Source organism: Clarias gariepinus, chromosome 4 (assembly GCF_024256425.1).
Source record: "Clarias gariepinus isolate MV-2021 ecotype Netherlands chromosome 4, CGAR_prim_01v2, whole genome shotgun sequence".
Taxonomy (NCBI): Eukaryota; Metazoa; Chordata; class Actinopteri; order Siluriformes; family Clariidae; genus Clarias; species Clarias gariepinus.
Window position 1 is genome coordinate 3,708,852 of NC_071103.1, and position 14,222 is coordinate 3,723,073.

The 14,222-nt window shown below is 38.8% G+C and overlaps 1 protein-coding gene across 2 annotated transcripts in view; it reads left to right on the forward strand.

Moving 5' to 3' along the window:
- Positions 1-394: 394 nt before the first annotated feature.
- asic1c (acid-sensing (proton-gated) ion channel 1c) overlaps positions 395-14,222 on the forward strand; it is an 82,597-nt gene continuing 68,769 nt past the window's right edge. For both annotated transcript variants that reach the window (XM_053495460.1, XM_053495461.1), the window contains exon 1: positions 395-1,531. In XM_053495460.1, coding sequence (XP_053351435.1) covers positions 968-1,531 — 564 coding nt within the window. In that variant the 5' untranslated portion in view covers positions 395-967. The remainder of the gene's footprint in view (positions 1,532-14,222) is intronic.

The following is a 14,222-nucleotide window of genomic DNA, read 5'->3' on the forward strand; positions in this document are numbered from 1 at the left end:
TGGTTTCTGTAGGGAAGTGGAACGAACGGAGCTCTGGAGATTTGACGAGGATGAAATCTCGCATGCCGATGGGCGACTACCTGTAGCTGTGCAACCAGACTGTAGATTGCAGGCTGCGATTCTCTGTTGTGAAATCCGGAGACAATGTATTGAGTGTAAGCCCCCTCTGCCCTCCCCCCATCGCTTGCTCGCTCTCTCTCTTTCTCTCTCACACACACACACACTGGTGAAGCAGGAGCTCAGCAGTGGGATGGATTCTGACTACTAAAGAGAAGCAGAGAGAGAGAGAGAGAGAAAGAGAGAGAGAGAGAGAGAGGGAGGGGGAACGAGCCAGCGAGCTCAGAGCTTGCACGAGAGAGGGAAAGGATTGAGGCACTAGTGTGCAAATCCACATGAGCAGATCTGGAGGAAAACGCTGGCCGCTTTGGGAGAGACCTTGAGCTTGGCTTTTCTCAGCATCTAGAGGTAGCCCCTCTGCGTTCGTCGTAGATCCTGGAGGGACGAGGCGACAAAGACTTGACTGACAAACGCAAGAGGTGGACCAGGGGAGGTCGGTGGCACTTCATTTGCATGTGTTAAGAGGAATGTGAGGAAGATCCAGGGAAGAAAAATGAATATCTCACAACAGCTTCTTGTTGAATGATGATTTTTTTTTCCCTCCCCATTCATAAACCCAACACTGCGATGTAGAGCCAGCTCTCCTGGCTTAGTGAGGTACGGTCCAGTCAGACGCTGAATGGTTGTGTAGCGTGGTGTGCTGCTCCTTATTTCTTGCCTGTTTGCACTTTTCAGTGTGCACCGTGTGATTTCACAGGCTTGGGCTCTTCTTGAATAGACGGCACATTTTAAAAGAAGAGCAGCTTGCGATCTGAGGCGAACTTTGGATCATGTGCAGCATTTTTTGACGCTAATGTCTTTGCAATTCATCTCGATTACTCCTTAACTTCCGATTAGGAATTGATTTACCATGACGGCCATGAAGGGAGAGTCGGAGGACAGCATCGAGAGCATCAGGCCTTCGAACCTGCAAGCCTTCGCCAACTCGTCCACGCTGCATGGCATGAGCCACATCTTCGCCTACGGACACATGACGTTCCGTCGCTTTTTGTGGACTCTGTCGTTTCTGGGCTCCCTCGCGCTGTTGCTTCTGGTGTGCATGGACCGCGTGTCGTACTACCTTGAGTTTCCTCACGTCACCAAACTGGACGAGGTGGCGGCGCCGAACCTCACGTTTCCTGCGGTGACTTTCTGCAACCTCAACGAGTTCCGCTTTTCCAAGATCACCAAAAACGATCTCTATCACGTGGGAGAACTGCTCGCCCTGCTGAACGAGAACTACCAGATCGCAAACCCGCACCTGGCAGACCCAGATGTGCTCGCTGCTCTAAAGGAAAAGGCCAATTTTGTCAACTTCAAGCCCAAGCAGTTCAACATGACCGATTTCTACAACCGAACGGGACACAGCATCAGTGACATGCTTCTACAGTGCACTTTCCGAGGCGACACATGCTACCATTTCAACTTCACCACAGTGAGTTGTCAGCGATCTCAGCATGTTTGTTTTGCTCATTTAGAGTGTGTCAAATGCAAATGGGCAAAGCTTGTAGTGTGTGTGTGTTTTGTTTTTTTTAAACACAGTAAAAAGACGACAGCTGCTCTGAGCGTCCTCGATCCTGACTAGTTTAATTACCGTCATGGGAGTGAGACTAAAATGCACAAATTAAGATGTTTTAACATTTTGCTTTTTTTTAAAGTTTAAATAATTATCAGATGTTTATGCTATCAATCAATGCTTAATAATAATAGTAATAATTAATATTATTATTATTATACGGATCATATTACTATGAGAACTGATGTCGTTGTGGTGCGACTCAACGGTTGTCCATCAGTAAAAACAAGCAAATACACTTGACTTCATTAATATGTGTATGTTGTGGATTTGGATTTTTATTTTGTTACATTTGGCAAGAAATGAAAAACGAAGATCCGTGCTACACCTTGATTCAGTGGCAGATAAATTAAATTGGATGAATAAATGAATGAATGAATGAATGAATGAATGTTGAATAATTTTTTTTATTATTATTATTATTTATTGAAGCACAAAATCATGTACACAAGAGTGTACCAGTGTTTCAGTTGAAGTCGGTCAATAAGTTATGGCCGTCACCTACACTATAGATTATTAGCGCTGATGAATTCTCACTTCTGATTGGTCAGAAGGTGTTGAGATCTGACCAGCTCTTTTGCAGGGACTTGGATGGCAAGAGTGATACAAAAAGCGTGCATTTGTTTAAGATGGTTAGGTTTTCCCTTTGAAGATTTCTTTTTATATAGAAAAATTTTTTTGGGAAGGAGTCTCCAGTGTCAGCACTTTGTAACAGCCTAACTTTTCTTCTGGATGACAGAATTTGCGTTTTCTGATTGCTCGGTAACCAGACAAGCTTTCAGGAGGGAAAATAAAAGCTGTTGAAGTGATACTGAGAACTAACCTGTCCTTGCTCGTTCGACATTAAAAAGTACGATTTGTAATTTATTTTAAGTGCGTGAGAAATTTTCAAGTGCAGACTCCTGCTTAATCGCACCACCCAGTCGGTCATTGTTTTCCCCCTTTGTGATTTATTTCTTACAAGTGAATAATTATCCAGTACTACATAAAGTCGTTCAGGGACTCAGGTTTGCATTTCCGTTCCCGGGTATGTTCTGTGTCGAGGTGTGCGTTATGAGTATAATGAATGGAAGTAGTAGAGAGAGCGCTGATCATGTGATTACTCATTATATGGAGACACACTGCACAGTGAGAGCAGGAACTCTACATAGTAGTGGAAGGTTATTACTGAAATTGCGGGTCATTATGAAGCCAGAGCTATTAGGTACCATATGAGACTCCACAGGCTTAATCGGCAGTAGCTGCTCTGAAAGCAGTGCTGTGGCTAGCACGCTGATAAAAACGAATACGGTGTTATATTTTTAACAATAATAAGGCATTTTCTGGAACAGGAATGCACAGAAGGTCGATCGTCATGATTCAGTGTTGAATCTAAATTATTATATAATGTATCAAAATATTTGAAATTCTTCTCAAGCAACGGGATATTGATTTTTATTTTATTTTATTTTATTTTTTGACAAGCTGCATTTTGTCCTTACATACTGTATGTGGGTTTGGGTAAACATATTGTTTGAGTGACATCCTTGCAAGCAAGCAAAAAAAAAAGTCTAAAATAAAATGACAGCATCCTTCACATTTTTCCAGACCCTCTTGCATTTTTAATGTAGTTGTGAATACTTCTCCAGGCTTCCTGAAGGCCTGTTTCCTTTGTCCGTACCTGGACACTTTCACAGGAATGTTATTTGTTTGTTAAGCCACACAGCGGTCTATAAATCACTCCAGCATTAACAGAGTCAATTAACTTAAGTCCTGACTCAGTGAGAAACAGGTGCAGATGATGACAGATGATCAGGACGGTGGTTAGTACACTGCTGAAGCTCAATACTGAGCGGCTGGAACAGACGAGAGGGGAAATGAGGTCGCTGCATACACAACCAGTTATTTAATTCTTTAAAATCTTTAGATCTGTCGCAGGAAAACATTCGTTCTCGTTTATTTTATTTAATCTACGTCATTTACTTTCATATCATTTATAATAATCTGTACTCATCGTCGTCTATACCGCTTTATTCTGGATACAGGGTCTATCCCAGGAGACTTAGGGTACAAGGCGAGGTACACCCTGGAACTCTAATTGGCCTAATCTCCATGTCTTTTGACTATGGGAGGAAACCGGAGCACCCGGAGGAAACCCTTCAAGGGCGAGGAGAACATGCAAACTCCATGCACACAGACCTGGCCGGGAATTGAACCTCACGGCTAAAGACCGAGCCACCTCATAACGCAGTACTGTATATTATAATTAAAGAAAATAATTTTCTTTTTCCTTTGATGACTTTTCCAAGAAAGTTAAACTTCCTGTTGAACATGTGAATATTTTTGAAATTTTCTCAGAATGAAAATTCTCAGTGTTTTTTTTTTTTCTTCTGTTTTACAGCTTGACAATAAAACGTTGACCGTGTTGCTCAGGATAGCATGTATTAAATTGAGTAGCCCATTTTTATTACTGCTTGTTAATTTTGTTTCATTTTGTTCATGCTTTAATGTTAATACAAATGATCATTAAAAATTTTGCATCCCACTCTAGCATCATACACTGCCTGTTGATGTACCCATCATGCATAGTGTCCACTGTACAAGCCTCTAAACACAGTGTCATGATCTGGGGTTGCTTCAGTCGCTTAGGTCTAGACTCAGCAACGTTATGTGGCAATAAAATGAAGTCTGCTGACCACCTCAATGTATTGAATGACCAGGTTTTTCCCTCAATGGAGTTTTTACTTCTCTGATGGCACAGGGCATATTACAAGATGATGATGCTAGGATTCATTGTCTAAGTTAGTCAATAATGGTTCCAGAAACATCATTTTAGGAAAAAACATGGATTGGCAGCCACAAAAGTCCAGACATTAACACCAGTTAGAAGCTTCACAACGTCCTGGAGAATTAAATGCTGTGATGTAGTATAAGTTTATCAAAAATTATGCCACAGCCGTAATCAAAGCAAAAGGCGATCCAAGAAACGTTAGGGTTTTTTTTTTTGGTCAGGCAGAGTATGTTCATTTTTTTTTTTTTTTTTTTTTTGATGCTGTACAAAAATTTAATACTTGTGTGTTTTGGGGGAAGAAAACAAAGAGGTAGACTGTTTGTAAGAAGTAGGCTAAATTTTACATTCAGCTCCACACTGTACTGTAGGAAAAATATTGTTTATTTTCTTTTGCATCAACGAAACATCCTCCCTTTCATAACTTTGTCGAAAATGGCATTTAAAAAAACAAACTTTTCATATCTGCATCCGAATATATATATTTTTTTTTTTTACTCAAAGCCAGGCTCTTTCTTTTCCAAAAACCACCATAAACATCACATCCTCTATTCAATTTAAGCTAGAGCCCTCGTTGAGCTGTTGATGGACACGAGCTTCCAGGCTGCGCACTCGGATATTCTGAATCAGCAGTTTCTGTAGAATCGCTACATTTGGTCCATACAAATGCGATTTAAGAGTTTTTTTCCTTTATATTTTTACTTTTTTAACAAAATGTAGCTTCGCTAAGCAGTAACGGTGACATGTATAACTGTTAATAAACTGCCTTTTTATCTGTAAAAAAAAAACAAAACTAATAGTCATGTTTTAAAATAAAAATAAATAATTAATATATTTTAAAAAAATAATTAATTATGTGTCTAATGAAGTGTCACAGTGTCTAAAAAAACACAGGTCTTTGGGAATATGTGAAAATTGTAAATGATTTATATAATGTGAAAAGTTTACTCCAGTAAGCAATATGGTGGCCTATATATATTATAATAGTGATAATGCTAGAATAGTATAATTTTAAACATTTGTTTAACTGCTTTGATTTTATATATATATATATATATATATATATATATATATATATATATATATATATATATATATATTTAAAGACAATATAGTAAAAAAAAAGAAGTGAAACTGTGACAATAATAAATATAGTTGGTTAAATGCCCACCTTTTTTTTTTTGCTGTAGATTATCTGATTACCCAGCTATTTGTTATAATTTTAGAAAGAATTAATGATCACACAGTGCCTAAAAACAGAGCTTTAGGAATATAGTAAGTCCCCGACTTATGAACGAGTTTTGTTCTGAAGCACGTTCATATGTTGGATTTGTTCATAAGTCAAAGTGGGTCTTATACACCATTGACAAAAAAATATACAATGTAAAGCATAAAAAAACAGTAGTTTTTGGGTTTCGTATTATACTCTCGCAAGACTGCGCCTCCAAATTGCAATGGAAACCTGGTGATCCAGCGCTCCATTTTGTCTTGGAGCTGTATTGGACTGTAAAGTCGTTAAGGATTTTCCGAAATTAGGATTATTAACCATCAAGGCAGCTTTACCAGACAGACATTTTTTTATCATTGTGGTCCTGGACTGATTCAATATACACTTATAAAATATCAGACTTTAGACATTTTAAACATTCACTTACACACTGAAAATATTGTATATAATTGTAAATATTGGTATCTGGTACATTGCAGTGTTTTTTTGGTACAATACACATAACTACTGTGATTTGTTTTCATCGAATTAGAATGTTCAGGATCTTACTGTATGTGAAAATCTAGAATCATTACATATAGTGTAAAAAGTTAACTTCAGTAAGCAATATGATGGTTACTAATGTCACCTTACTGATTTACAGCTTTAGTACTGGGCCAAGCACTGCAAAAATGAGAGTGAAATATTCTTGAATCTATCTTTGAATTAGATGTATATTAGGTGTAAATGAAAAATTTTTGCTTTTTACAGAAAATAAATTCCTAAAACTAACAAAGTTATCTGCCTTTAAAAAGTAGTTTTTTGCCTAACATTTTAGTATACTTTGATTAGAAATAAGCTTTATAGTTTTATATTTCTCTGCTGTAATTGTATTTTATGAAATTATAGATAGATTTGGCTAGATTCAAGAGATTTTTACTTGCCAAGATGTCAGGTGGGTGTCAGATCTCAGGTGGGTTTTGTAGATTTGGTTGAAAAAACTATTTTTCATTTTCAATGAAACATTTTTTTTGCTTTAAATATCATCTATTTTGAAACTAATTCTAGGAAGAAAAAAAAATCCCACACCATTCAGCTCACGAATCACTTTATATATAAACACGTTGCTATATTTAAAGTTGTCTCTGTCACTCGACTCAACTGTCCCTGTACTTTTTTAGTCTGAGATCAAGCTTTCTTCATTTACATGAGTGTTGCCTGGCAACAAGGCTTTGCATCGCCAAAGCAAATCATTCATGGGTAATTGCTTTTGTTGTGCATAATGACAAACACTTGCCAGGTCACTGAGATGACACAACAGCAGCCGGTTTTTGGTAGCATGCGCACAGGCCTCTAACTGCTGGATGCATGCGTGCACACGTTTGTGCTTAATTAGTTATTTTCTTTGAAAATGTGTGTGTGTGAGAGAGAGAGAAATGTGTAAATGTGTTTGCTTCACACCTCTAATATCCAACGAATTAGCGTTGACAATTCACTGCTGTGCTGAGGGTTGTGCCAAGGTGTCACGGTACATTCCGGTGCATCATTATGCATTCCTGTGAATCGCTCGACTTGTTGTATTGTTTTTCTTTTCCCGTCTGCGATCCATACAGATTCAGTGGAGCGTTTGATTCTATAAGTTATCGAAACAAACCACTTAAAAAGCACTTGTGTGTCTTTTTTGTTGTTCTTCATCTCCAACACATCTGTATAAGTGTGAAGCAGCAACAAAAGTGAAAGTAACGGGTCAAGTGAAGTCATGACGGTGGATTTGTTGTTGTTGTTGTTTTTTTTATTGCGCTCTCATGCACCACAGAATTGTGGATTTCATCCAGAATTGCGCCTGATTGACAGCCGAACAACTCGTCTGCTTTTTCACTGTTATATACCTTAAGAATATTAACGAGCAAAATGTCACAAGAAATACGATTATCAAAAATATCTTCTAAGGAAGAGTTCCTTTTCTAAAATTTGGACTGTTACATCATCACACACAACCCGCTTATTTGATTGACAGGATGTCAGAATGCCTCGTTCTGCTTATGAAAAAAAAAACAATTCAAGCATCGTACAGTACAGTAGTTCTAATTGTGCCAGGGAGATTTAATATTCAGTACAAATAAGAAGAAATGATAATTTTTTATTTCACTATCGAATTCTCTTCAGCTAATTTACTGAAGGACATGAAACATTCAAGACAAATTTTTTGCCTTATGGCTGCTTTCACAGTCAGATTTGATCTAAGAGATTGTTGTTGTTGGTGTTGTCTTGTGAGCCAACACAAGAGAAGTGGGCGGGGCTGTGGAGACACTGTTTAATTGTTGCCCTGATTGCACCAGAGGCATTCCGTGATTGATGATGATAAACGAGAACAGCATTTGAACTTTAAAATCTATGCATCACTCCATGTCCTGGGTGTTCTAATAACTGTTAATTACACTAACTGTCGGTCGCAGCAGGGGTAAAAATAGGTCCGAACTGTCCACAGTACTGGAAAGATGAGAGAGCAGAGCAGCTGCTTGCGAAAAAACCCACAAAGTCACGGAAGCACTTTCAACCAGAAAACACCTGATAACATTATGTCATTTTAAACAACTACAAAGCTAACTAGCTTCTAACAAAAGGCTGAATCCCAAATCCATCTCTAACCCCTGATCAAGGGCACTACAGTACTTGGTGTGCGGAGCAAGTGATTGCACACCCTATATAGTGCAGTAGCTTTCCATTTCAGGTTATTTGGGATTTAAACCCAGAATTGGAGCTGGAAATATAAAGTAAATCTCATATGTATCTCAGGACTGTCCACCACCTCCATGGTTTATTAGGCATTCCTATGAATCGCTTGACTTGCTGTAGATTAAATAGTAATCGCTTTTAAGTCGAAACGCATGTGAACCATACATGTTTTTCAGTTTGCCGCTAACTAGCTCCTAACAAAAGGCTGAATCCCAAATCCATCTCTAACCCTTGATCAAGGGCACTACTTGGTGTGTGAAACAAGTGATTGTACACCCTATATAGTGCAGTAGCTTTCCATTTCAGGCTAAAACTTTCCATTTCAAGTTTAAATCTAAGATTTTTAGAGAGTAAGAGAGAGAGAACAATATTTTTTACTGTACATATTGATTTTAAAAGCCTTGTAGGTTGACCAACTTTTTTTGATTGATATATGGATTATACCCAATAATGTTTGCCATAACAGTTGGCCTGATTATTGAATTTTAACTTCAGCCACCATACTGTATGGTTCACCAATATCATGGCCAAGAACTGTATACATATCGAAGAATGTCACACTCAATAACAGGCCTCGGGTTAATTATTTGGCTGTTAGAAAAAATATGGGTTCACTTTTAAAATGCCTTTAAGGTGTCACTGGGTGACGGTATGTTTATGGTGCAAAACCTAGACAGACCCCAGAATGTGATTTCGAGATTGATGTAAAGTGTTATAATTATATCAGTCGTCTTCATTAACGTATGGACTTGTTGGCACACGCTATTAAAAATAATGACTAGATCTCCTGAATGTGTTTGAGTTAGAAGGGAAGCCTCATTACCTTGGGTAGGGTGATGTTTATTGTCATTTTCAACTTTTTAAATAAGTGCTGTGTTAATGGAATAAAGGTGTCACCTTGCGCGAAAAAGCCGTTCGTCATCGTGATGGGTTAATGCATGAAAATGGAGCCATCGCTCTCGCGAACATCTCTCTTTCTGTTTCCCTCTCGCCGTCTGTTCGTATCTGACTATGGATTATTTCAATTAGCCGTCCGTATTTGTTGTAAGTAGGCGGATGCGCTGTGGATGCATGGAAATGGAACGGCTCCAGTGTTTACCCCTGAGGATTACGTGTTGATTCCTGTGCGCGCTTGATCTCCTTGTCTAATGGCTTTAAAGTAATTTTAAGTTGTAAGTTTAATCAAACACTTTTATATCAAAACAACTGAATATCAATTATTCGGTTTGTGAATACTTGTGCATTCTGGGAAAGTTTGAAAAAGCACTCGTGAATGGAGGCTGAACTTTGCTCTTAGAAATTAAAGTGAGCTAAATATTGCAGTTAAAAAGGCCTGAAAATGAAAACTTTTGTAGTATAATTGGATTATTCCATGTGATGAAGAAGGAGCATCTGTGAAGGTGGTGCAAATGTCGCACTCTATATCAGAGTATATGAGTGCTCTTCAAATCCAGTCCCGGAGAGCCAGTGTTCCAGTCTGGTTTGCAATTCACTGATACCTAACCTACTGTATACACACCCACTGAACCTGGCAATCACCAGATTAGTCGAATCAGCTGCGTACGAGCAGAAGACTCTGTGTCCCGTGCCCTCCAGGACTGGAGTTGAAGAGCCCTTGCTGTATATCCTAAACACTGTGAAAGCTTTTTATCGCCATCTCGTTCTCTCTGTCTCAGCATTTTGTTTGCCCCCTTGCATCTTTGTCTCCTGAATTATTACCAGAAGCGACAGATATCATAAGCCACTAGGTATATTGTTTCAGACAACAATAATTCACTGGCCCTTGAAACACTTTTATTGTTCCGTGTAAAGCCTTTAAACCGTCCTTTATGTGCAATAATTCAGAATAAGGGATGTCAGAAAACATTCTTTAGAGTGATGCTTGGAGTGAAAAACCTTTTATGTTTCATTCCTGATGAATCTTATGCTTTATCCTGGACATGGGGGATTCGGATCCTAACCCGGCAGCACTCGCTGGATGAAATGATGTTCACACTACACACAGTGATGGATTGATCTTGACCTATTTTTGAATTAATATGCTTTTGAGTGTCGACATTTTAAATGAAATTTGATAAGCGGCAACTTTTTCTCCCCTTGAGTATACAGTATACAAATACGCCCTGATCGTGGTTGATGAAAGTAGGTAAGATTTGCTCAGTTATACAGTATGTGAGGCTTAAAAAAAAGAGAGAAAACAATAATTATGTTGTGTTCACAAAAATCACAAGAGGAAATATCAATAGCTGTGTTACCCCCCTCCACCCCCCATGAGCCAAACATTTGAGGGGCAAACATGGGGCAGCATGATTCCCGCCCCAGTGGATCTCTATTCATTGTTCTCTGCTCGTCACAATTCCATCTTCAACAACTAGGTGCAACAAAAACATTACGGCAATATTCAGTTATCATTTAGTAAATTATAGCACAACATTGAGCAAATTAATGTGCAGCAGCTTTTATCCCTCTCATAGGAACATTTAGTAAAATAATTTCTTATTTAGAAGAACTAATGAGTATTAATTATGAGTCTGGACTTGATTATATCTGGTTTATGCCCTGTCTGCCCCTATGGATGAGCCACCACTCATTTATTTATTTTTTTTTTTTTTTTACTTGGTCTGTTAGAACGGTCTGTTAAAAAGATCTCCGAAAGTCTGATCAAACTTCTCTAGGCTCTCTGTCAACAGTTTTTCTCACAGATCCTCCCATTACTATTCAGATAGGGATACTATTTTTTAAAGCCCATCCTCTTTAAGATGAACTTCGGCTTTCATCTCATTTTCTCCAAGATGGCAGGTGTCGGGTCTTTTGAGTCTCTTCTTTCCTGCAGCAGCCAATTCTTGCGTAAGGCTTAACTATTGTTACACCACAGCACTGCTGAATTTCTTACAGGTCAGGAAGCATTGTCTTGTGTTCTAAGAGCACTTTTGACACTCGTTCTGACTGCAAAAGTTATATTAATGTACACGTAAGATGTTACCGTGCTATAGTAACAACTTTCACAAGGTGGATGCTTTTCTGGGTGTTCAGCATATTTTAAAAGAAAAACAAACATGTGATCCAGTCAAACCCACTGACATGAAGATTTTAAGCGCAGTACGGTGATGAGACTCTTAGCCGCAGTAAAACATCTGAACGGTGCAAACGTTTTACAGAAGGCCTTATGTCAGTGAATGATGATCCTGGCTGAGGTGGTTCAGAGTCGACTGCAGTCGTTCACGTGAACATAAAGTGGGACGAACGCCTGGTCTTAGAAAATCTGCGGATGACTTGTTGCGAAGGAGACGGATCTGTCTGTAGGAACTCTACACACAATCATTTACCAACACCACTTACACATTACACAACTTGACTTGGAGTTATTGAGACGTCCCCATACAGTCCTGACCTCGCTCCAAGATATTTGACCACAACTTTTGACCTTGATGGCGTCCAAGCACTAGTGAAACACTGGGATAAGTTGATTAGTGTAGCAGGGGATACTATAGAGAAATAAAAGGTGTTTCTGTTATTCTGCACAATCAAAAGTCCCAGTTTAACTTGAACGTCCCTCGTGCAATTTCAAGCTTTATACCTGTACAATAGGATCAAAGTGACGATCTATTGTCCCTCAAGCAGTTAGTGATAGAGACCTTGTGTTAGGGCTCAACAGTGGCAGCATGAAGGACGTGGGGCTTGAACCGATGACCCGATCAATTCTGCCTAAACTAATGTGCCAAAAGAGAGCCTAGAAATGGAAAAGCTATTCTCTCTGCTCTAACATGGAATATGAATGATAACATGTTCATTTAAAGGCAAGAATGTTTTCCAAAATAATGTGTCTTTCATAAATACATACAATCATTGATGGGAAATTGCTCTGATATAAGGGGAATAAAACATTTCAGGACACAAAGTTATTAGGAAAATAATTAACTTAGAGCTGGTAATAATAACTCTGGGTCATCACACACATTCATGGCATTTGGCAGACCTCATTTTTATTTCATTTTATATCTGAGCAGTTGAAGGTTAAGAGCCTCGCCTTACAGGCCCAACAGGGACAACTTGATTGTGCTGGGGTTTGAACCTGGGACCTTCCAGGGCGTTAAACGCAGAGCTACCTCTGCCCCCTTCACTTTTGATTATTTCCTCCCTACTGTACCTGTAGTATTCCTGTCTCACACTAGGTCCTTATCATACAAAGATAATAAAGACGTTGTGTGCAAACACCCTGTCTCCCTGTGGCAATGTTTTTCTTCATGTTTTGAACCGTTTCATGTGATGTTGAGGACATTATTATTTATCCTCCTGTCAGAGGCATAATGAGCATTGTGGGGAAAATGTGGGTCTCATTCCACAGACAATGAGAAAGCTAAGAAGTTCAGTAAAGCATCTGGCTAAGGATCTGACACATCTGTGATCTTAAAACATATCGCATCTCGGCAAGGGGTTTCAAACGGATCCTAACTGAGAAGGTCCAAAAATATCTCTTCATTCCAACCCGTTCCTACATCTGGGGTGTACTGCTAATGAAATGCACTACTAGAAGGGCATTAGTATAAACCTAGGTTTTCGCCTAACCATCGGTATCACAGTCGAAGCCGCCATTATGGAAAGTTAATCACCACATTCTGACCAATCAGAGTAAAGAATTCAAAAACAATCATGTTTAACCACATTGAATTTCATCACCTTTTTTAAAAAAAAAGTGTTTGACATTTCATTTGTAAAAGTTCTAATTAACATGGCTGATGTGGGGGGGGGGGGTGAGAAATGTTTGAATGGAGGAGGAAAGATAGCAGACAGCGCAGCAAGACCTCCAGAGAAATTCTGATTAATTGGAAGAGGAAGATTTCTGCTGGCAGCGAGCTCCAGGCATGAAAAGCTTGTAAAGCATCATTATGCCGGGATATAAAGACGTGGATTAACGGTATACACTGTGCTTATCGTGTCAGTTACTATAGTGGCCTGAATCACAATTGCAAAGAAATTTTTCTCACATTTAAACACTCATTAACTGGCTACTTGTAGCAGGAAAACCTGTATGACTGCTTATTCATGCACTCATCCAGTCAGCCAGTCATCTAGCAGTGAGGAGCTTCAGCTAATCAACACGCGGGGGATCTCCGTGATCTCAGTCATTTTCATGACGTTGTGATAGTTTGATTAAAACTGGGCTATTAAGATAAATGTATTCCATTTAATGAATCAAACTTTTAGGTTACACCATAATCAGAATTTGAAGTTCGCAGTACGTACAAAAGGTAGAGCGCAGTAAAGTTGTCCATGCTTTCTCCGCTCTACATGCAACCGGAATACAGGAATACAATACTAACCAGCTAAAAGGGGGCACATCGCCACCTAGCCTAGTGGAGTCAGATATACAGTATCGATCAAAGGTTTGGACACACCTTCTAATTCAGTGTTTTGTTTTTGTGATTTATTTCTACATTCTGGAACAATACTGGATTTTCTTTTTTTGAAAACAATGAAATAACCCAAATGGAATTACGTGACCCGAAGGTCAGCTGTTCTGAAGCAGTTCTGGAGCAGAGCAGTTTTTGCTAAACCCATCAAGCTCCATGATGAAACTTTCTCTCATGAAGACCTCAGATTAGAGCCATTATGAAGCTTTACAGAGCAGAAGTAGCAGATAAACATCTCAATATCAACTGCTTAGAGGAGATCATTGTGTTTTTTTAGATAAACGCCTTCAGCATTGTTTTACAGTGAAGAAAGAAATAAAAATCAGGAAATTAGGTGTGTCCAAACGTTTGAGTGATAGCATACTTTGGTCAATGGATCTATTCCTCTGCCATTGTTCTACACTAGGAAACGGACAGTAATCTGTTTAA